Source organism: Rhodamnia argentea, chromosome 11, assembly GCF_020921035.1.
Source record: "Rhodamnia argentea isolate NSW1041297 chromosome 11, ASM2092103v1, whole genome shotgun sequence".
NCBI classification, from domain to species: domain Eukaryota; kingdom Viridiplantae; phylum Streptophyta; class Magnoliopsida; order Myrtales; family Myrtaceae; genus Rhodamnia; species Rhodamnia argentea.
In genome coordinates, this window is record NC_063160.1 from 20,944,678 (window position 1) to 20,966,482 (window position 21,805).

The 21,805-nt window shown below is 40.4% G+C and overlaps 2 protein-coding genes and 2 pseudogenes across 3 annotated transcripts; 1 reads left to right on the top strand and 3 right to left on the bottom strand.

Moving 5' to 3' along the window:
- Positions 1–3,100: 3,100 nt before the first annotated feature.
- On the top strand, positions 3,101–5,010 carry LOC115735739 (protein DETOXIFICATION 33-like). The gene is made up of 6 exons (XM_048273070.1): positions 3,101–3,748; positions 3,867–3,992; positions 4,051–4,107; positions 4,270–4,508; positions 4,615–4,820; positions 4,912–5,010. Exons 1-6 carry the CDS (start codon positions 3,213–3,215, stop codon positions 5,008–5,010), a joined length of 1,263 nt encoding a protein of 420 aa, XP_048129027.1. The 5' UTR covers positions 3,101–3,212.
- Positions 5,011–5,825: 815 nt separating this feature from the next.
- LOC115735883 lies at positions 5,826–6,777 on the bottom strand (annotated as a pseudogene).
- A 1,823-nt stretch (positions 6,778–8,600) lies between these two features.
- Positions 8,601–9,384, bottom strand: LOC125312967 (annotated as a pseudogene).
- Positions 9,385–10,124: 740 nt separating this feature from the next.
- On the bottom strand, positions 10,125–19,882 carry LOC115735879 (kinesin-like protein KIN-7D, mitochondrial). 2 transcript variants are annotated; one of them, XM_030667309.2, is made up of 25 exons: positions 19,465–19,881; positions 19,244–19,341; positions 18,961–19,050; positions 18,763–18,815; positions 17,822–17,887; positions 17,268–17,321; positions 17,099–17,158; positions 16,600–16,678; positions 16,464–16,531; positions 15,857–15,913; positions 15,665–15,769; positions 15,327–15,431; positions 14,995–15,102; positions 14,768–14,899; positions 14,503–14,685; positions 13,916–14,131; positions 13,441–13,581; positions 12,815–12,934; positions 12,673–12,723; positions 12,458–12,505; positions 12,214–12,354; positions 11,283–11,999; positions 10,949–11,078; positions 10,733–10,844; positions 10,125–10,512 (listed from the first exon to the last, which is right to left on the bottom strand). In XM_030667309.2, exons 1-24 carry the CDS (start codon positions 19,806–19,808, stop codon positions 10,759–10,761), a joined length of 3,252 nt encoding a protein of 1,083 aa, XP_030523169.1. In that variant the 5' UTR covers positions 19,809–19,881; the 3' UTR covers positions 10,125–10,512; positions 10,733–10,758. The 2 variants fall into 2 exon arrangements, with proteins under 2 accessions (XP_030523169.1, XP_048128164.1); XM_048272207.1 differs by lacking the exon at positions 12,458–12,505 and having other exon boundaries at positions 19,465–19,882.
- Between the last annotated feature and the right edge of the window lie 1,923 nt (positions 19,883–21,805).

Sequence of the window (21,805 nt, forward strand, 5' to 3'; positions counted from 1 at the left end):
ATTTTTGCAAAATATTTTTCAGAAAAATGACATTATTTTTCTCTGTGTAGCTGAAATCTGAAAATGAACTGGAAAATACTTCCACCATTTAATATGGAGAATCTGATTTGATTTTCCTCCGTACACTCCTTTTCATAATTTTTATTTTTATTTTTTCTATTCTTATTTTTATCTTTTTATTTGTTTTCAAAAATCAAAATTTTAATTATGTTTTATTTTATTTTATTCTTTTTCTATTTTTCTTTTTTCTTTTCTTTCTTTTCTTTCTTTTCTTTTTTCCCTCTTCTTCAGTCGATAGCTGGTCTATGGCGAGGCTTAAGCTTCATATGTGGCCGGCGGGAGAGGCACGAGCGCCCCTATGGCCATTAACCTGCCGAAGAAGAAGTAAAATAAGAAAAGGAAAAAATAAAGAAAATAAAAAAATAAATATAATTAAAATAAAAAAATAATTTAAATGAGTGCAAGGGGAGAACATGCTTGATATGAGTGAAAAAAAAGAGAAGGAAAAATGATTTTATTTTTTCAAAAAGAGGAAATCATTTTTTCCACTTTTGAAGGTATTTTTGTCATTAACGGAAAAATGTTTTCCTTGACTGGTTTATTTTCTATAAATCAAAACCTCGAAAAATTCTAAAAAAAATTCCTAAAATTTATTTTTCATGAGATAAACGAAACCTAATCGGTCTTACTTTTTCACTAGCGACGGACTTCATCATTTTGTCTACGTTATCGAACGCAAGTGCAATATGTGGACCAGACGTGAGAACAGGTATTAATCGGTCATAGGACCAAATAATTTAAGCAAAAAAAGCTTCGGGTGGGACCACTGAACCGATCTTGCATTAGTACCGACTCCCTCATCATCCTTGCGGTTTTTGATTTGGTGACTGACACTAATCTACGTAATCATCTCTTTTATCAGATGTAATGGGCATGCTTTGCACGAAAGAACATGTTAAAAAAGGTTATATGAACTTATGAAGGCATAGTAGTTTCATACACTTATTTTAATCAAAAACTTGAATGTAGGGGAAGATTTATGTCAGCATATCACGTTTTTTTCGAAAACGAAGGGCTTATTCAATATAAACAAAACGTTCATATAATACATATTCAGAACACCTAAAAGATTTCGACCCAAAAAAAAAAAATGAACACATAAAAGATAGTTCAAATAACATTTGCCTGATAAATCAAATAGACAATGTGCAGAATCCGCATATTTGATTCTGATCGAGCCTTTTTACTTAGGTATTGCTCTCCAGTCTCCTTTTTACCTTGACCGCTCTTGATGGATAGAATCCTAGAGACTCTCATCCGCCAAACCTAGTCATAACATGAAGTGCCATTGTAATTTTCTTACGGGGATGATGTTCGAACTTAAATCGTTTAAATCTCACCCCTTTCTTCCATATTATGACATTAAATGGGATGCATTAGTACTAAAAAGAATGAAGTGCTTAAATAGTTTACAATACTTAAGCACAGCTAAGCACATTTTACTAGGGAAATCGCTCTAGTTAGAGTCCGTTTATGGCCTTAAGCAATCAAATTATCTAGAAATGACCATCCGATTAACCTTTGCATTTTCTCACTAAAGTCAAGAAGCTGAAGGTACTTCTGAATTCTCGAATCACATTCCAAGTTTGATTATTTACATCTTGCGAATTAACTTTGACTCGCATCGCGATGTGGATATACTTCAAAGTCTCTCTCTCCCGATGTCCAAGAAGAGCCTAGCTAATCACCCTAGACCCCAAGAGCATACCATCTACGCAACAAGCTACGTCACATAACCAACATATACGGTCACCATATGGTCCGGCTATACGTATGAATTATCTGGGGTGTCTTTATAACAGTAGATGCAAATTTACAAGACCATGGAACATCAATTGTAAAGGATGAGTCCACCGTTGTTGTTTACACCATATATGGAAAACCGAATCATAATATACTTTTTCTTATTTATTATATTATATTTTATTCTATTCTATTCGCCAGAGATACTACATTAAAAGAGGAAGGTTCTGTTAACCAAACCGGCATTGGTCTAATATTAGTGCCTATGTAGTTTCATCGATTTTCGCAATCGTCCCAATTAGCAATAGTAGGATATTGACAAAAAAAAAAGCTGTTGAATATTCAATTGATTCAGCATATCCTTCGTGATTATGCATAAATCTTCTCGACTGATTATATTCGATAATATCTTATTATCTTAAATAATCTTTTAATAAATCCTGTAAATAGGCTCCATAGAAATTCTCGAATTCTCTTTTCGGCTCTATTGTTAACTATCCTTAATATCTGCGCCGCCTGACGTGGCGACACCATAAAGCCCCAAAAACAATGAATGCAAGTTTTTTAAGCCGCGAGATTATTGTGACGCGTGAAAGTTAGTAAAAATAGAAAGTCCTTGTCGAGCTGCACGTCGGAGGCAAAAGAGTAGGACCGAAAGTTGAGCTTTGTCGATTAGCGCGTCATGTCAATTCTCTCATATTTTCTTGACATCTAGAGGAAGATGGCGAGGTGTTTGGGCGGTGGTGAGGTGGCCAAGCCATGCATGAAAGAGTCCAAAAAAACATGGGAAATAGCAGCACCGGCTATTCTCACGGCAGTTGCACAGTTCTCAATTGGGATTGTGACTGCTGCTTTTGTTGGGTATGTGGGTGATGTGGAGCTTGCTGCTGTCTCCGTTGTTGAGAATGTGCTTGAAGGCTTTGTCTATGGACTCATGGTGAGTCACTTTTTTCCCGTGCTTTTCCTCTATCGAATTCAAACTCAAACATGACACGGTTTGAGGCAACATTGGAGAAAAGTTTGCCTTTTGATCTTGAGATTGTGGCTTTTCAGCATATATGATCTGTTACGATGTTCATGTGATTTGTTTTGATTATTCCGTTTCACTCGAAAATCTTGGTCGCGAATTGCATGCTTTTACGGAGTGTTCTTGTGCACCTGACAAACTTAAACTTGGAATTCCTTCTAGTAAGACTGTGAAGCCTAAATTTAGTGTATCTGAGAGAATCAATCTCTTCAATGCTGCAGCCTTGTGTTAGCTTGTATCTCATCATACATGTACTGGACCCCTTTGATTTCTTGCCCAAAAGAAAGTCAACCCTGAGATTCTATAATTACAAATATTCAGAACTATAACGTCTCTCTTCGTCCCAATTTGATGTTTGTCTGAACTGTTCTTGTAGCTAGGGATGGCAAGCGCCCTCGAGACGCTCTGTGGTCAAGTAGTTGGTGCAGGGAAACTGCACATGCTGGGTATCTACATGCAAAGATCATGCATCATTACCTGCATCACGGCCTTGCTTCTAACCCCTATCTATATCTTTGTATCACCAATACTCCAAATCCTTCGTCAAGACAAGCATATTTCTGAGGTTGCAGGGAAGTACTCTTTGTGGGTAATTCCACAACTGTATGCTTATGCCTTAAACTTTCCTGTTCAAAAGTTCCTGCAATCTCAAAGTAAAGTTTGGGTCATGACCATCATCTCCTTAGTGGCTGTGGCATTACATGGTCTTCTGAATTGGGTGTTCCTGTCAAAGCTTCAATATGGCCTTCTAGGTGCTGCCATAGCCGGAAATATATCATGGTGGTTCTTGGTCGTGGCTCAAACAATATATGTGGTCGGTGGTTACTTCCCACTGGCGTGGACTGGTTTCTCTATGCTTGCTTTTAGGTCGCTGGCTAGCTTCGTGAAGCTGTCTCTGGCGTCAGGCATTATGTTATGGTTAGATGTTGTACATCAAAATCTGCAGACTCACATATTCAGTATACTATTTTTCTTCTTATTCTATTGTGAGAAGCACTTTACCATGCTGATAGCATTTATGTGCTTATTGTGGCAGCTTGGAGCTATGGTATTACACAGCCGTTATTCTCATGGTGGGAAGCTTGAAGAATCCAGAGATTGCAGTTGACGCCGTATCGATCTGGTTAGACATTTATTCTTCCTCTTTTACTGGGATCATACTGTGTATTTCTCTCTTTTAAGAATGTTCTGTACTTAATTTGACTCCTGCCTAATGGCAGCATGAATTTGCAAAGCTGGGCTCTGATGATTGCCCTAGGCTTCAATGCTTCTGTGAGGTTAGCTTCTTCACTTCCCAATCTACCTTTTTTCCCCGAAAATGGGACATAACATCTAGACCAGATCATTATGAATGTTTCCCTAGACCAGCATGTGTTTTAGATAACAGGTCTTCTTCACTTGTTCCTGTTAGCTTCACCCATGCTTTTGCATTCCTGCAGCGTGCGAGTGTCCAATGAACTCGGTGCCGGAGATGCCAAAGCAGCAAAGTTCTCGGTACTGATCAATGTTTTCACATCCACGGCAATGGGGATTCTCTTCACAGCAGTAGTAGCTGCAACAACGAGGGAGTTCCCCAAGATATTTACCAACCAAAAAGAAGTCATAACAGAGACCTCGAAGCTCGGTTACTATCTCGCGGCTACAGTCTTCCTCAATAGCATCCAACCAGTTCTTTACGGTACTCTTTCATTATGTCAACACATATAACCTGAATGTCACAATTGTAAGATTTGTCTATGTAGATCTTGATCAAACATTTGATCGAACCATGAATACTTGTCCAGGGGTGGCAGTTGGCGCAGGGTGGCAATTTTTCATTGCCATATTGAACATTGTATCATACTATGCTTTGGGGCTTCCAATAGGAGCCTTGCTTGGATACAAGCTCAAGCTTGGTGCACGTGGCATTTGGATCGGGATGCTGATTGGCTGTCTAATACAGACTGTCCTGCTTCACTTTATCATCATTCGAGCGGATTGGCGAAAGGAGGTACTGTGTGCATTATCTTATTCTACTGCCTGACCACTTTGGCGTTCCTTAGTTCCAATGTACATAAAAGTCTCTTGAAAATGATGTGCAGGCTCTGAAGGCCGAGATACGAATGAGAACATTGGGCGGACCATCGGAATCTCTAGAGGCTAGATCAGAACCCAATGGTGTGGACCGTCCTCGCAGCTAAAGATCCATCCCTTCCATGATCAATTTCAAAACTCGATCTACTTGTGATATTCTCTGTTCTCCATCTGGTTTAGGATCTTTATCTGAAACCGTTCAACATGCGGAAATCAATTCCTAATTTTTAGCTGTTATGAGAAGTGCTCGACCTGACTGTGTCGCCTTTAATTTATCAGCAACTGGATTGTTTCCATTCTCCATCCACACCATCACGAGTCCCAGAAGTGATTTCCACCAACACCAAAAATCGCAAACTCCTCTCAAGCCTTTCAAGATATTGCATCATCTAGTTATTTTTCTTTCCTGTATTAGTTACTAAAATTCACCAACAAGAACAGGTGCTTCATTAGTCGAACCTGGTGATTTGCAGGTAATTCAGCTGATTCGGGGTTGTTCATCACATTGATTTGAGCATCTTGACATTTTTAAGGCAGGAATCTGAGCTCGACAAGGAGGCTCATAGCGGTCAGTAGGAATCATTGTCCTAAAAACTGTCTTTCAAAGTTTAGAAACTAATTCCTTACAGGAAATACCCTGAAAAACAAGGACAAGTCTAGGACAACTCAAAAAATCACAAGGGATCATCTAAGTTAAGGCACTCATCCCAAGATTCGCAAAACAGCTTAAAATACAGAAAGACTGCATATGAATTGAAGGGTAACAGACATTAGTACAGTCCAACGCTATTGAAAACAAACTGTCCATATCTCTGAGGACAAAGAAGAATCTATAATATCAACTATGAAGTGTACGAAAGTGAACCTGAGACAAATGGAAATCAGCTTCACAGAGAGAGCTGAAACATGAAAATGGCACCTTTTAGGCTTTCCCTTCAATCCTGGCATATGTAAGGCCAATGCAAGGATCTGCAAAATCTCCATCTATGAAGTCTGTCGAGAAGATCTGCAACCTATCAGCTAGCCCTTTAGAGAAGCACTGAGATATAATAGCCTAGCATCCATGAATTCGATTAGTGACCACCTTGACACACAACCGGATTGTCCGCTTGCGGCGTTACTATGTTCTCAACCCTGTAAAAGTATTTCCTCATGGAAGCCAGCGGCTGCTCGCCCAAATGCTTCATATTGCTATCAAACTTGGTTGATGGCAAATCGGTATTCATCCGGTCATCCTTCAGATAGCCCTCACTCCACAATGGGCCTCCCGCCTGTGGTTTGGGCGAGTTCCTAGGTTTCCAGACACAAAATCACTCTCTTCGGCAACAAATCCGCAATCGTCTTTCCAAAAGCACCTGCATCCTGGCCGATCAGGTACTCCCCAAGTTGATCCACCAAGTACCAATCAAACTCAGGCGGGTCCTGATGACCAAACTCAGCTCAGATTTTTAGTATTATGATCTCGAACTTCGTCTCACCTAAAAACTTCTTGTCATCATTCCGGAGTCAGGACGACATCTACACTATAAGTCGCTAAAATCCCATGGCATACCCGGTGATCCTTCTGGACTCAAATATCAAATACCCAAGTGCCTCCCACGAGCTGATCATATATACTTAGTGATTGGCATTCGGTGAAAGGACGAGACACGAACCATATTCCAATCTTGTTGGTCGCGGAATCATGAGTTCCTGGCCACACAATCTTGAAAATAGGAAGCTTTTCGGGATCGAGGCTGTTCATCCAGTTCTTCCTATCCAAACAGCAGTAATGGGAATTGTGCCCGCAGGTTTTACTGAGATCGCTCAGGACTTTTCCCTCTCTCAAACACATCTTTCCTTCACTGAATCTGCTTCGATATCTCAGAACACATGCTTGATACAAAGAAGATGAACAGCAAAGTTTTGACTTCTAACACTCTCCTTTCTTTCCATATTGTTAATTTATTGCAAAACAAACCGAGCTTGAAAGGGTCGGAAATATTATGGCAAAGTTTTTTGGGCCTACTTGTTAAAAGGCGCATTTGATCAAGACAAGAATTAACTCACGGATCTAAAACACGTGCACTTTACGAATTACATACCTAATCGAATGACAATGATTTAGCACTTGAATTCAACCCCAAAATAAGTTCAGCATAACAGGTTGTGGACCACAAGTGAAAACGAATCATTCCACCCATAAGTTGAAGCTTTTGAATTGAACTTATAATGAATAGGAAAATGACACAAAATAATCTCTAACTTTGACCTAATGTACAATACTGTTCTTGAATTTTTAATTTGCTCAATTTGGTCCTTGAACTATACCTAAATATTTAATCTAATCATAAATTTTCAAGTTGTTCAATCTAATCTCTCAACTTTTCAGCTCAGTCCGCTTATCTTCCTCTTTCCCAATCTGAGTGTGATTTACTCAACGGCATATATGTGTCCGAGAAGGATGACAACACACACAATCATAGGATAGTGAGTGACGTTTCTACGGTTTTTTATGTCAGTTCTAAACCTCACAAGAAGTACCGGCATGTTTGTTCCGGCTTTTAAATATTCTATTCTGATTGCTCAAAAATTTCTCATGTATGTTGACAAACTTGCTCTTTCTCCCTAGGCCTTTACCCCAATTTCATTCTTCATTCTTAAAATAAAAAAAAAAAAGTACTCGCAAAGTACAAAACAAATTCTTACATTCTCCATAAATTCCATGTCATCACGAAAAAAAAAAAAACATCTTAACTCGGTTTCATACCGTAGAGCACGTTCTAATGGTCGGACTAGACCCTTTTTTTCATTATTATTGTTTAGTTTAAGTCTTCTTTCGTTTTTTTTTTTTTGGGGGGTCGGAAAGTGTTCTTTTGTTAAGTAGGCTTGATTTAATCATTTTAAGGGTAAAATTATCTTATCTTGTAATTCTATCGAGTCGGATCTCCAAGGTCGGTTCTTAGTTCCAACCTAACCATGCCCATCCTAATTAAAAGGTGATGGAAAATCATCGATCTAACTGCATGTCGAGATTAAGAAATTGAAAGGAAAATCTTGGCGGTATAATGTTGGGGAGTATTATTCTTTTCCTGGTCAAGCTTTTATAGGTCTGTTCAGTCTACAAATATGTTTAGCCTTGGCATCAAAGTAAGGAACAGAAGCTCATTTTTCAAATAGCAGACCTGTACAAGCTTTTCTTTTTTGTTGCAATGTCCGGAGCGAAATGTGATGAAGCGACAAACTTACTCATCACACCCTCCAAACCAAATGGAGAGAGCAGAAACATATGAATGAGCTGTTTGAAGGGACATGCCCAGGTCCAAGTGGGCATTAGAGTTTCTATGCTACTGTTTGATTCTTAAAATTCTGCCTCTAGAAACAATCACAAAAATCCCGCAAAAAAGAAAAATAAAAAATATATATGTATATCTGGAGGATTCAAATGGAGAAGCACAGAAACGGGTCACTGTGAAAATGTGGTATTGATCAAGAGAGACACCAATTCCTAGGTCTAGTGTCTCCCCAAATTTAACTCTTCCAAAATGATCACATCATTCCCAAGTTCCACTGTCGAGGTGTGCATGACCAAGCTCGACCGAGCGCGGGCGCGGAAGTTCTTCAGGCAGCCGGGCGACGGGAAGGCCGGCTACTCCGCTGGGAAAGAAATGACTGCCCTCACCGGCATCAGGGAGATCAATCCCGGGGTGCTCATGTGCTATCTTGCTTTCAACCCCGTGTGGTTACTCCATGTGTGGGATCGACGGCGAACATTACTCGACAATACACGTGATGCAAGAAGAGGGATTGAGTTACGCGAGCTATGAGTGCGTGGGTCCGCATACGACGATGGTGAAGACATAGTGAGGATGCTGAGAAAGGTGGCGTGGGTGTTCCGGCTGGGCACCATGTCGGTGTCGGCAACTCTCATCCATACTTGGCTACCTACGGTCGTCACCAACACCGATCGACATGGTGCTCGGCTCGAACACCTGCGTCACCTTTCTTAGGATCCCCGCTAAGTCTTTGCCATCGTCATATGAGGACCCCACGCACTCGTGGCTCGCGTAACTGAATCCCTCTTCTGGCGTCACGTGTATCATCGAGCAACATTCGCCGTCGATCCCACTCATGGAGTAACCAAAAGGGTTGAAAGCAGAATCGCACACGGGCGCCCCGGGATTGATCTCCCTGATGAGGGCGGTCATTTCTTTCCCAGCGGAGTAGCTGGTCTTTCCGTCGCCCAGCTTCCAGAAGAACTTCCATGCCCGCCCTCGGTCAAGATCGGTCATGCACACCTCAACGGTGTAGATAACGTCCGGCGCCGGCCACACATCAGCAACGAAAGCCGGATCGCACGCATTAAACACATGCCAGGAATGGGAGGCCGCCATGTGGGAGTGCATGATAGACGCCTTCCTAGAGCAAACATTGGTGGGCAAGCAACCTTGCCGCCAGGTCGTCGTTGGAGAAGTGGAGCTCCAGCCATTTGTCGAAGCCATCGAAACCAGAAGCAGCCATGGACGACGGTATAAAGATGTGAGGAAGAAGGCTTGAGACTTTGAGGGATGGGACTCGTAACTGCAGTGATGGGAAAAGAGTGAAGTGTATTTATAGGCGTGGAGAGAGAGAGAGAAGCAAGTGAAGAGAGGGCATGCGTTGTGAACCACCTAAAGTGCCAATTTTTTTTGGAAAAACGATCTTTTCGTGTTAACTCCCATCTATTTGGCAGAGATCTGAGGCGGCCTTCTTTTTTTAATCTCCTAAATCGAAGTGGCTAGCCGGCAACAACATGCATATCGTAAGAGTACGTTCTAATGGTCTGCTATGCACGTGAAATCCACACGAGTGTTCCAGAGCAAATGCAGATTTATAGACAGGCAATTAATCAGAAATAGAGCGACCTTCAAGGGATTAGACCAGGCGTACTCCAGTTCAGTATGCACATTGCACAGGCAGTCAAATGATAGAGAACCTCCGATCTTTAGTAAAGGCCAATGAGATATCCCATCGAACTTAGCTGAGCAGAATGGCAAAATACAAGGTAGTTGATCATTCAGAGACGAGATTCTTTTCGGTGATGCTTTAAGCAAACATAGATTCACGAAAGGAAAGCTCGAGCTTTCAATGACTCAAGCACAAAACAGTAAGTTATTTGTTGAAAATGCTTGAGAACATGGCCAGTGATCAGAATCTCAACTTTATACATCTGATCTACGAACAAATGATAGTTGATAATGCATTTGCAGATAATCAGAGCACCAGTAGCCTCTTTGTTTTCAGAATAGAAATTACACTTGGAAGGGTGGAATTTTTTTTACAGAGGCTTACACCATTTGTATATTGTAACCCAACTCCACAGAAGTTTCAGAACTTCGAACATGTCGCAACATTCTGCTACGTGTTCAATGACGGAGCAACATCTTGCCCCGGAAACTCCAAATTGAATAGTCCTCTTGACATGTTTCGCTTCTTTTTTCTGAACTTTTCCCTTTTTATTTTACATCTCTTTGGGAAAGTTACAGAAAAGAAACGGCTGATATATCATCGCAGGAGCTAGGTACAGCAGAAAGTAATAAAAGAATGCACCCGCCATTGGAAGCAAAATAGCTACCAATAGTAACAAAACCCTGCAAATAAAGCAGACAAATGTATAAGACCATGCGAGCACTCCACAAAATCATGCAGCATCACTAACAATGTTCAATTTATATATACACAACCTCCGTATAATCTCTTGTTCACGCTTAGCTTGGCTCTCTCACAGATCATGTCTCAAAACAACCAGTTGATGGTCCAGCAAGCACATACTTAAGAAGAAAGGTATGTAGATGGAGCCAATTTGCATACCTTTAGGAGGGAAATAAACGGCAGAGTCAAGAAGTAAATGCGAATAGCCTATCTCCAATTTTTGTGCGACAAATAGGACACTCAGAACAAGCTAGAGAACAGGATTTACACACTGCAAAAGAGATGGGAAGTACAGTAATTTGTCAAAAAGATCAGCAAAACGATGAAATTTCAAGTGGCAAAAAAAAAAAAGTGGCTAAATCTTCAATTACTTACAACAAAAATGCCTGCAGGGTAGAAGGATAGCTGCAGTTGGCGATTCAAAACAAACTTTACACATATGCGAGTTTCCATCTCCATTCCCAGCGGATTTGAGTTCCTTTTCTCTCATTTCTTGCATTCGTGCCTGAAGAATTAAACAGCTCAAACACAGATATATTTCAAACAACAGTGAGCGATAACTTAAAATAAGAAAATTTCGCTGACTCGATCAGACAACTCAATGGATCCCAAGTATACTTTGGAGAAATATTCAGCAGAAGTGTTTGTTTCTCAAATAAACTTACAGAAGTACAAGCGTTGCTGCTCAAAGAACATCTGCAGAAATTACCTTCAAGCGAACAACAAGAGGTTCCTCCTTGACAAGTTCCTCAGTTGGTTTTGAGACATCAGGAATTTGCCTATCTTTTAGGACACCATTGCTATCACTGTCAGTAGGCTTCAATTCATCAATGTTGTTTGCTTCGGAAGATCTGTCATCCGAGTTCAGCTCAGTTATGCCTCCCCCGTCCTTCTTCAATTTAGCAACAAGGACCCACATATTGGCCAAGTCATTTTCTAAAGCTTCCTCCCTCTTCTTTGCCTCGTCAACTTTTTTCCTGTAATCATCTTCTAGAAACTCCTTTTCGGCCAATGCAGCTTCAAGAGCTGCTTCACGTTGCTTTCTCGCCTGTAGTTCCATTTTCAAATCATCTGGGTCAAAACTCCAGGCATCAAACTCATCAGAGGCAGATCCCATGTCATGGGAACGACCAGATAGACGCCCTTTCCTAGCCGCCCTTACACCATCACCGAACTTGCGGTTTAAACCATTAGCTCTAGATTGTGCCAATTCTCGCGCAGCCAAGAGTTCTTTTTCTAGCTTTGAGTTCTGCAGGGAAAGCTTAGTAACTTCCCCAGCCAAATTCTTCAGCTCCACAGCAGCAGCAGATGCAAGCTCTTTTGCATATGAAGCTTCCTCTGCCAGTTTCTGATTTTGGACACACAAACCACTGTTTTCTTCTGAAAGCTGGACGTGTTCGAGCTTCAATTTCTCATTCTCAATCTCCTGCCGAGAAGGCGCAGAGCAATCTTACAAAGTGAAGAACATTGCAAAACATATGTACACAGTAAACGCACTCGACCATTTTAAATTCATTCCTGTGCATGACATTTCTCATTATGCGGTTCAGTTTTTACTCATCAAGTACAAGGTCCTAACTCCATTATGCTTCTTGTCTATACTTTCAAAAGAAAGAAAGAAAGAAACAACAAGGAATCACCTGAGTTTGAATTTTCCTTTTCAGCTCGTTGCTATTACTATAAGAAGCAACTGATGTCTTAATAGACTTATCACTGTTAATTGAAGTCATTTGCTGCTCCAACATGTTCACTCTTTCCCGTAGTTCCCTGTTCTCTACACACTGCAAGGCACAACAAAAGAAAAAGTATTGAGCATAGAGACCTCAGCAGATGCAAACAGACATTGTCGCACAAAAATTATGTATGGTAAAATGCTGTCAGTACTTTATTCTGCAACTGTTCCTGCAAGATCCGATTGTCTGCTGATTTTATCTGCATTTGTGATGAATAAAATATCAATCCATAGGACCATCACTGTCATCTACATAAGGATGGCAGGACAAATGGACAGGCCAATTGATAGTGCAACTCAAGTTGCAGGAAACAAGAATACAAAATCATTATCATCCTTCAATTAATCTAGCACTCAAGAAACTCACCTCCAACTCAAAGCCTTTCTCATTGCATTGCGCCATCAATCTCATGACAGTCTGTCACAATATATTGATGGAGTCAAAAACTATGGCGATACGGCATATGATGGATATGACTAGTGAGTGTGTGTTTTGGGGGGGGAAGCACCTGCTGCATTTCAACTAGGGATGCATTAGCGATAGAAGCTTCGCCACTTTCAATAATGCGCTGTTCTAGCGCACTCATCTGCCTCCTCTTATCTTGAATCTCACGTTCCAAATTATCAATCTATGTCAGAAAAAACACGATTACAAATCACCAAGTGAATATTCATTAGAAAATGTTGTGCACAAGAAGACATGTTGGTAAACCAAGTTGCTGAAGCTGCAATGCAGTCACCTCATCTTCAATTTCGTAATCCACACATGAAAATCTTGGAAGGCATATGTCGATAACAAACAAATAAATATGCAGCTGCTAATACCCAAGAATTAATAATTCTTGATCTTAGCATGCCACATGAAGAATCCCATTATGCACTGGTTAATTCAAAACAAAAATGAGGATTTCTGGTTGAGCAGGCCTGCACACTCTCCATTCTCTCACATTGTGAAAACGTACCATTCTTGATGAGCACATACTGGTCATTATCAGCTTCTTCAATTGTGAGAACAATAACAGTTCTCTCGAAAGTTACGCAGACAGAATCTTCCTTACTATAAATTAGAACACTTTGGGGCAGTATATATATATATAAACGGAATGGAAAATGAGAATACAGCAGCAAAATGTACCTGAGCTTTGGAACTCTCAGGGTCATCCACAGACTGGTCTACCAAGCGCTTCAGAGTACTCGTGCTGAACGCAATCTCCCCAGCAAGCATCTTTACTTGCTCAACTAGCAGATCCATCTGATCTGACATTGACATCCCACCCTAATGCCAAGAAAATAGGATGAGATTAATTATTCTGGGACTAACAAATGCCGAGCAGAAGCAATCAAATAGTTTATGTATGCACTTCATATGTGATGGTCAACTAAGGATCTTAAGATACAAATAGTTTATTCATGCACAACTCATCTGTGATTAACATAAAAATCTGACAAACAAATCCAACATCAAGTATAAAAGAAAAACTCCAGTCAGTCTCTGGCCAAAAGAATATTACCGCCATTTTCATACTGTGCAATAAGATCTGATAATACATTTTCAAGTATATCATATTAACGCATTTTCAAGCAAATGATGAGTTGGAGGAAGAACGCACCATTGTCAATTTGTTTGCACTTATTAGTTCGCCAGCCTGAGTTATTTCTGTAACTGCACTGCCAGCAGGTGAGAATTCATCACTCCATTTGCTACAAGATCTTTTATGAGTGGGATCACAAGGTGGATCTGACATAGTAACAGATGAAGAACATTGCAGCTCCTTCTGATTCTCTCCATCACTAAGCGGAGAACAATCTCGCAACCCATCTGATTTCTGACAAAGATGAGACAAATCAAATTATCACTTGCTGAACTATTATGAAGAGGTTTTGACTATAAGATGTCCTGGAAAATTCTTTACGAATGTAAGTAGTCTTCTGTGGTGGCAAATGTTTTAGCAAGTGACATGAAGACCATAACAAAGGGAAATTGCAAAAAGGACTAAAACTTTATCAACAATGGGATACAGTAACTAACATCACAAAAAACATGGTAGCGCATAGAATTTTACAATGTCCATCGATGAATTTCGGAGATGGTTTTCTTAAGTGCTTGCACAATGGGCCCAGAGTGGAGAAAAGGAAACATGCATAATAACAGAGGCCATGATACTTGCTACATGACCATAGCAGAAAAGAAGCTTGCCTCATCTTCACCAATAGAATGGCTCTTATGGGGATTAGGGATATTGCCCAAACATACTGGAATTGTATTTTTGGAAGAGACAAGAATGAGCTTTGTCAATTTCTGAATTCTACTCATGAGAGCAGCCTTGGCTTCTTCCTCCTCCTCCAATCTCGACTGCATTTTCACTTGGCCTTCCTCTAACTGTCAAACGAACCATCAATGTACTGTCACAATGTAAAAGTAAATAAAAGCAGACTTCAAATAAACTAGCCATCAAAAGAACCTGCTGCTTCAAGCTCAAGATCTCCTCATGGCTCACACCCACTAGCATCCCCCTCCTCAATTGATCAAGTTCTTCCTTCAGAACAGAAATTTCTCGCTGATACTTCTTAATCAAAGATTTTTCATCAATAATCTGAAAGAGAGACATAAGGAGATGCACAATTAGAAAATCCAAAATTATGTTACTTTCTTACATTTGCCCAGAAATTGCCTTGTCGTATAACAGACCTTATTCCGTGAGGCATATATCTCCACTCTTTTTGCCCGACTTGCAAATTTCAATGTGTTATGGGTTTCCTCCATGTTACTAGATGCTGGAGTAACAGTACATATAAGCTGTCAAAAGCACATCAAAGTCAATAGGGAAAGAGATTATATTAGCTGCAACACATCCAAAAAAGAAAAAAAAAACTGGATTAGAAAAACTTGAATTGTTTACTGATAAACTGGCTCAATCATAGCAACGAGAGAAGATGATTACAAAAAGTCTCCATAAAAAAGGAAAGGTTAGCAGAGGCTCGTTCTACAATTTCACAAGGCTTACCGAATATAGAACTTACCGACACATGTCCATGCCCACTCAATGAAGACTGGAGAAGGCGAGTGAGTTTAGAATCTCGATATGGAACATGAGAAGCTTTCCCTTCACTCAGTTTGCCGATCACCTATACAAAGCAGGCAGATCATCAAATCAAAAGCAAAAGACCGCTGTCTGACACACTTCAAACCCTGGATTATAAAAAAAAACAGCCATCTTTTGGTATAATATATCATGGTCCCTGCACAGGGTTTTGTGAGATCAGTACTACTATGTCTATCAGACAAAGCAGATTGATCACCCTACAGCACAAGGAAACAAATAGGGCTTTTTATCACCGAAAAAATAGAAGAAACCTACAGTTCCAAGAGTAAGAAGACTTTTATTTATGTAAGATCCTTCCTTTCTCCGCAGTCCAGTTGTTTCAGTCTTGGAGCTTTCAGATCCAGCCAGGTCAATCAAATTCTAGGGGAGAATCCAAAACGAAATTAGAAATATATACTAGCAGAAACATCATTGATTAGGTAAATTATAAACCTAATCCTATCATACCAACTGAGAGAAGATCACTCCATCATATTCATCACCATCGGCACTACTCTCAATCATCTGCAGGAATACCAGTAGTTATGCAAGGCATCAGAAAAATACAAGAAATGACTGCCAGGAGTTTATTTGCAAAGAAAAGCTTGACTGATGCAAAAAGTACATTAAAGATAGCACTGGGCTCTCTCATATATTTTCCACCATAGGCAATGATAATGGGCACAAACACTACTCCAGCCACACCAAGATGAACACAAAAATTGAAAAAGAATTCCCCCAAAAGAAATAGGTGAATTATTTCATATGAGTATGACAAGGTGTAGAGCTCTGCCTCCATTAATACGATTGCAGCTGCATGCAGATTAACAATAGAGTGGATGCCAGAATCTACAGAACTACTTAAAAAGGAATTAATAAAGCTCACGCAATACCCAGAATGCCCTAAACAAATGTACTAAAGAGCTGCAATAAAATAATCAACTAAAACGAAAAATCTCAGGAAACTAAAGGAAATAAAAATAAGAAACAGTGATATCAAGTTACACTGTGAAGGAACGCTGTGAATGACATGAAAAATATTATGGGTTTTTCTAACTCATTTTTAGATGTTTACCAGAGTAAAAATGGTGTGACTTCGGCTGCTCAAGAGATTGAAGTTATTGGATCCCACATGACGATGCTCTGCCAAACCAACATTAATACAAGTTAGACATTTTACCAGGATATCATTAAGGCAGAGACTAGAATACCTTCCCCAGCAGCAATGAATGACAAAGCATGCCCAGGAGACAATACAACTTCTTCTTTTATTCCCTCAACGTAAGTTCCCTGAGAAGAAGTTTTATAATTGACTGAGCCAAAGTACTGGAAAAATCTTATCATTGTAGATATTTTTGAAAAGCAGCAAGTGGAACCATTTTTTTGGGAAAGAGATCTCCAAAGGCTAGCTTTACTATGCTATGTCACAGGTGGGTTGGAGAATAACATAGATTATAATCATGCAGCAAAAAGAATAAGAGCAAAGAATCATAAAAATCAAGAGATAGCAGCAACTCTTAACAGGAAAAAATGAAAAATGTATAGAATTCCATGCAAAAGTGGTTGCCCATATGACAGAATAAAACAGCTAAGGAAAATAATTTGGAAACAGAATCCAAACAAAAGTGAAAACTGAGATGTGAACATGAAACGTGTTCCGATATGAAAATGTCAAGAGGAACGGCAAACAACTTGCATAGAAGAGAAAACCTGTGCATCTTCCCTAACACGCAGATTTTGACCGGTTGGATCAAGCAAGTCATTGATCACCTGGTGTAAATAAACGTAAGTGGAAATGCAGATCAGATAACTTTTGCAATAGTCAAACAGGTAATGCCAGAAACATGAATCAGCTAAGACAAATTCCAATGCTACTGACCTCGTTATAGATTTCAAGATATGATACACGGAGCAAAAACTCTCTGCCCGGAGTCTGTGACAACAAACTGTTAATAAATGATAGTGTGGAAGTATACAGCATACAGCTATCATGGAAATAAGAGTACCCTGCAATTGTTGCATGACAACCAATAGGCTGATAGACAAATAAAACTAGAAAACATCACACTTCTCTCCGGAAAGCTGTGTACATGAGTGTAATTTCTCAATTAATGAGATTTGATGGTAAAATACATAGTTTCAAGACTCATACCCTGGAAACAACCTTGAACTACCCCTATGACCTTAATTGGCGAACATGACAGTTTCAAGACTCATACCCCGGAAACAACCTTGAACTACCCTATGGCCTTGATTGGCGAACATGACAGATGTTGGAACAGTTTCCAATATACTCATGCCACCTTGATCTCAAACCAGACATCAGATTTTAGTAGTCCCACGTTACAGAAATCAAACTAGTTCCATCAAACAAAAGAGAATCTATGTGAACATGTAGTGCCTCAAAGATGCGTTAAATTTTAAGTCACTTACATCTTGGATCATGCTAAAAACATCCTTGATAGCCAGCGGTATGACACCAGGAGAATTTTGATCACCCTGAAGATTTATAATGACAGACAATTTAACATTAGGTAAAGGCAGCAACTAACTCAAAAAGCTCTGGATGAATATCCTATGAGTAGACACCAAGAATGAGCATACAGGATGCAACTTCAAAAAACACATAGCAGAGGCTGAGACTGGAAAAGTTCAGCCTTCACCAAATCTTTTCACGAGATGATATGCTTACTGGAAAACAAGTATGATGTAAGCATCAGCTGAATGGAATTAGCAAAATAAACAAGACAATGGACAAGAATAAACTACCAAAGTACTATGCAGCACACACATAATGCTCTAGATAAATGCCGCACATAGCCTGGCCATTTTGATCAAACATAAGTATACATAACCCAGAGCACCAAGTTCAAAAGACTAGGAATAACCACAAATCCCTTAAGGACTCACTAATTGAACATGAGCGGAGGGAGTCTCGAATGTAACAATAGCCTACATTCCCAATTGAATGTCTAAGTGGGTCAATAGCCATTTCTAGTATCCATCCATCAGGAACTCTGGTCTGCAAATTGAGGAACTCTACTCAGAAAAATTTGAATTTACGCGGAAACTTGGCACGAGACATGAAGTGGTCCAAATTATGCCAAAACTCTCTAAGTTCCTTCCCCTTATATTGACATCACTCAGCCATACAACAGCTTGTGTACAAAATAGGTACATATATGATACGGAAAGGCGAGAAATAAATAAGTCATTGAAAAGCCACTGGAGTAGACATTGGGTTCCTAAGAACGACCGGACACTGTTCAGTCAGAATGAATGTTCATGAGTAGAAGAGTTCCTGTCCCCAGGTTGCAGTGTGAAATACTGAGAGAGAGAATGCGAGATCTATCAGAGTTAGCATATAAACTTACATGCATAGTGTGTGTCTTCCCACTACTGGTAACACCATATGCAAATACAGTTCCTGCATTCGATCAAGCAGATTCCAATCAACCAATAACCGAGCTTCACACCACTGGACAAGCAAGTCATCATAGCAACTGCAATACTTCTCTTCAAAAATTTCTTCCATTTGACACAACTAAACTCAAAGTGCAGCTGAAACTTACCATTAACACCTTCCATCGCAGCCTTGACCACTGGCTTTGCGGCCACTTCATATACCTCCAGTGATGTAGTATGCGGCCCAAAAACTTTATCTGCCATAACAAACCATCGGTCAGCCCAAAACACACATAATAACTTAACTTTAGCAAATCACTTGGATCGCGATCTATTTGCATCTACTCAAATAGAAAAATATTGGCCAAATTTCAGTTCAGCAGTTCCTCCGTCTTGTATCCAACAAAATGAGTTGACATTGCAATAAGCAACTTAGAGGTTGTACTATACCAAATGCATAGGAAGCAGCTGGATTGTACTCATTCCTGACAATCTTATCCCCATCGGCAAACCACGCTATCTCATCTCCTCTCTGATACTCTCTCTCGCTGCAAAATCCACACAGCATTTAATCACGCACCGAGAAAAGGCAACAGTGAAACCACGTCAGTAAGCTATTGCTAAGTCGAATCCCCTTAGATCTGATCCGGCGACCACAGATCTATCGTTACCTCAACGGTCTAAACCGAATGGTCACCGAAATGCTATCTGCCGAGCGCGGCGCATCCAGAGGCTCGCCCATTAGCTCGTCGGAAGGGAACCCCACCGGAGAGCGATTATCACACGCACGAGGGCCGCCGCAGTACATCGAATCGGACTGAGAGCGACTCGGCGTCATCGACCGCGAGCCGAATCCGCTGCCCGGGTTGCAATACGACGTCGCGGAGGAGGAGCAGGAGCGAGGCAGGAGCCGCGGATTGGAGAGCGAGGAGGAGGAGGAAGTCGAGGAGTAAGGACTGGAAGGCTTGCGATACGAGAATGGGGAGCTGCTCCTTGCCCGAGACGAGGAGGCCATTTGAGCCAGTCAACTCGGGCGAGTTGATGAGTCAATGACTCGGCACCAAACGGCGAGGAAGATTGCAAAACCAGGAAGTGGAGGAAAAGGTGAAGAAGAAGAAGAAGAGAATGTGTCAGTAAGCTCACATGGCTAGATGGACAAAGGCAGAGACCAAGCACATTTCCGTTTTTTTTTTTTTTTGGTTTTTCCTGAAATTCTCTTTATAAAAATTTGCTCTGCAACAATTTTTAGCTACCTTGTCCGAGAGAGTGAGCTCTGCGTTCTTCTTCTTTAAGACAGAGACTCGCAGAGCGATGCTCGGAGCGAGAGCGAGAGAGAGAGAGAGAGAGAGAGGAGAGGGGGAGGGGTCTGATTTGCAATTACAGGTGAGAGAGACGGAGAGAGAGAGAGCGATGGAGGAATTCCCGGATTTTTGTTGTCCTTTTCTGTAATTTCATTTACGGTTTATTCGATTTTGAATTTGAATGATCGGCTTTCCTAGGTTGCAGGTGGTTGGGGATTTAAAAGAAATAAATTTAAAAAAAAACAAAAAAATTGGAAAATTCGCTGTGGTCAGGTGACGTGGCACTTTCGTGTTTCGAGTTTAAACATGGACAAAACAATTCGCGTCGCGCGCGCGCAACTCAGACGGGACTTTTTAAAATGGAAATAAACCGCCGGATGAGCGGGAATTAATAGTAAAACTCTAAACCCCGAGACACAGAGAGAGAGAGAAAGAGAGCGCATCTCTCCCACTCGCGCGCGTGAGCTCGAATATGGCACTCGCGGTGACAAAGCAGGCACGTGCCTTCGAGACGAGGTTATTGCGGGTTGGGAATTGTGACTAGCGTGTAAGTGGGATTAAAGAGAAGGAGAAGCGCGTGCGAGTGGTTGGCGTAGATGTTAATGGAACCACTGTGCTCGCAGGTGTGCTGTGAATTGGACGAAAAAGGTTGTTAACTGCTCGAGCGCGTGAGGAGCGCCGTCTGCGTCTCTTGATGGAGGAGTTTTGTCCATTTTTTGTTTTTCTTTTTTTGGTCAGAGGAGTTTTGTCTATTGACTTCGCTATAAATTTGTTTTTGTATTTGGAAACTCTTAGACAGATGTTTGCCCGAACAATTGGATAAGAAGTTCTTGATGAAATGTTTCATTAATTTCACCTTCATTAACTCAGAAGTGCTTTTTAATATTTATTGCAACAAATGGAATCCAAACCTGATTTTGCATCAATTACTGAGCTAGATCTAGCTCTATCACGAAGTCTGGTTATTTGAATGCGAGTCGTTCAACCCTAGTGCCGAGCTTCTTGCGAGTACTTCTTGAAATGCCGCAGAAGGGAGCGGAGAAGGACCCAACTTCGAGCATGTCATGTTCAATCGAGATCCCCATTGCTTTTACCCCGATAAAGCAAATCGCGTGGTGGGTTTTGAGATAGATTAAGAATCTTGTTACAAATTCACTTGTTAATAAATTATTTGGGATTTACACTATGGAGGAATTGAAACATGTATCTTGATAATGCTTTTTTACAAGAGTATCCTTGCTCCATTAAAGAACCAAAGGTTACTTATATAATTTCGTAAACTTAATTATAAGGTTCATTATAACTTTGTGATTTTTTGCAAAATCCATAATATTCAGGCCTACCTTCTATTTAGGTTTTTACTTTAGATTTTTATGTCATCTCGTGTTAAACTTCCACGACTTTATGTGTAGCGGCTGTAATTTTTTAATTGAAAGTGCAATGCATGAGTTTGAGTAAGTTGGTGTGACTATACATTCGAGGTGAACAAAAAATAAAACGGATAGATGCAGAGACTAGACACGAGCTGCTTAAAAAGACGGAGTAATCGAAAGAAACCCTAGTTCCTATAGAATAATATTTTCCTCTGTATTCAATAAATCCGCACTGCATTACAATCGTTCTTATGTACAATACGGGGGCTAATCCTAGCATCTTAATAAATCGGGAAAAAAAACTATAATAAAGGAAAAAACTTCCTAATTTGTAGGAA

Excerpts from the sequence above, each read along its gene's own strand:
- LOC115735739 (XM_048273070.1), top strand. The coding sequence starts at position 3,213 with ATGGCAAGCGCCCTCGAGACGCTCTGTGGTCAAGTAGTTGGTGCAGGG. Across the intron at positions 4,509-4,614 it reads CATCCAACCAGTTCTTTACG|GGGTGGCAGTTGGCGCAGGG; the intron begins GTACTCTTTCAT and ends ATACTTGTCCAG. Across the intron at positions 4,821-4,911 it reads GAGCGGATTGGCGAAAGGAG|GCTCTGAAGGCCGAGATACG; the intron begins GTACTGTGTGCA and ends AATGATGTGCAG.
- LOC115735879 (XM_030667309.2), bottom strand. The coding sequence starts at position 19,808 with ATGGCCTCCTCGTCTCGGGCAAGGAGCAGCTCCCCATTCTCGTATCGC. Across the intron at positions 15,914-16,463 it reads GTCACACCATTTTTACTCTG|ATGATTGAGAGTAGTGCCGA; the intron begins GTAAACATCTAA and ends GTATTCCTGCAG. Across the intron at positions 15,770-15,856 it reads GAGTGATCTTCTCTCAGTTG|AATTTGATTGACCTGGCTGG; the intron begins GTATGATAGGAT and ends ATTCTCCCCTAG.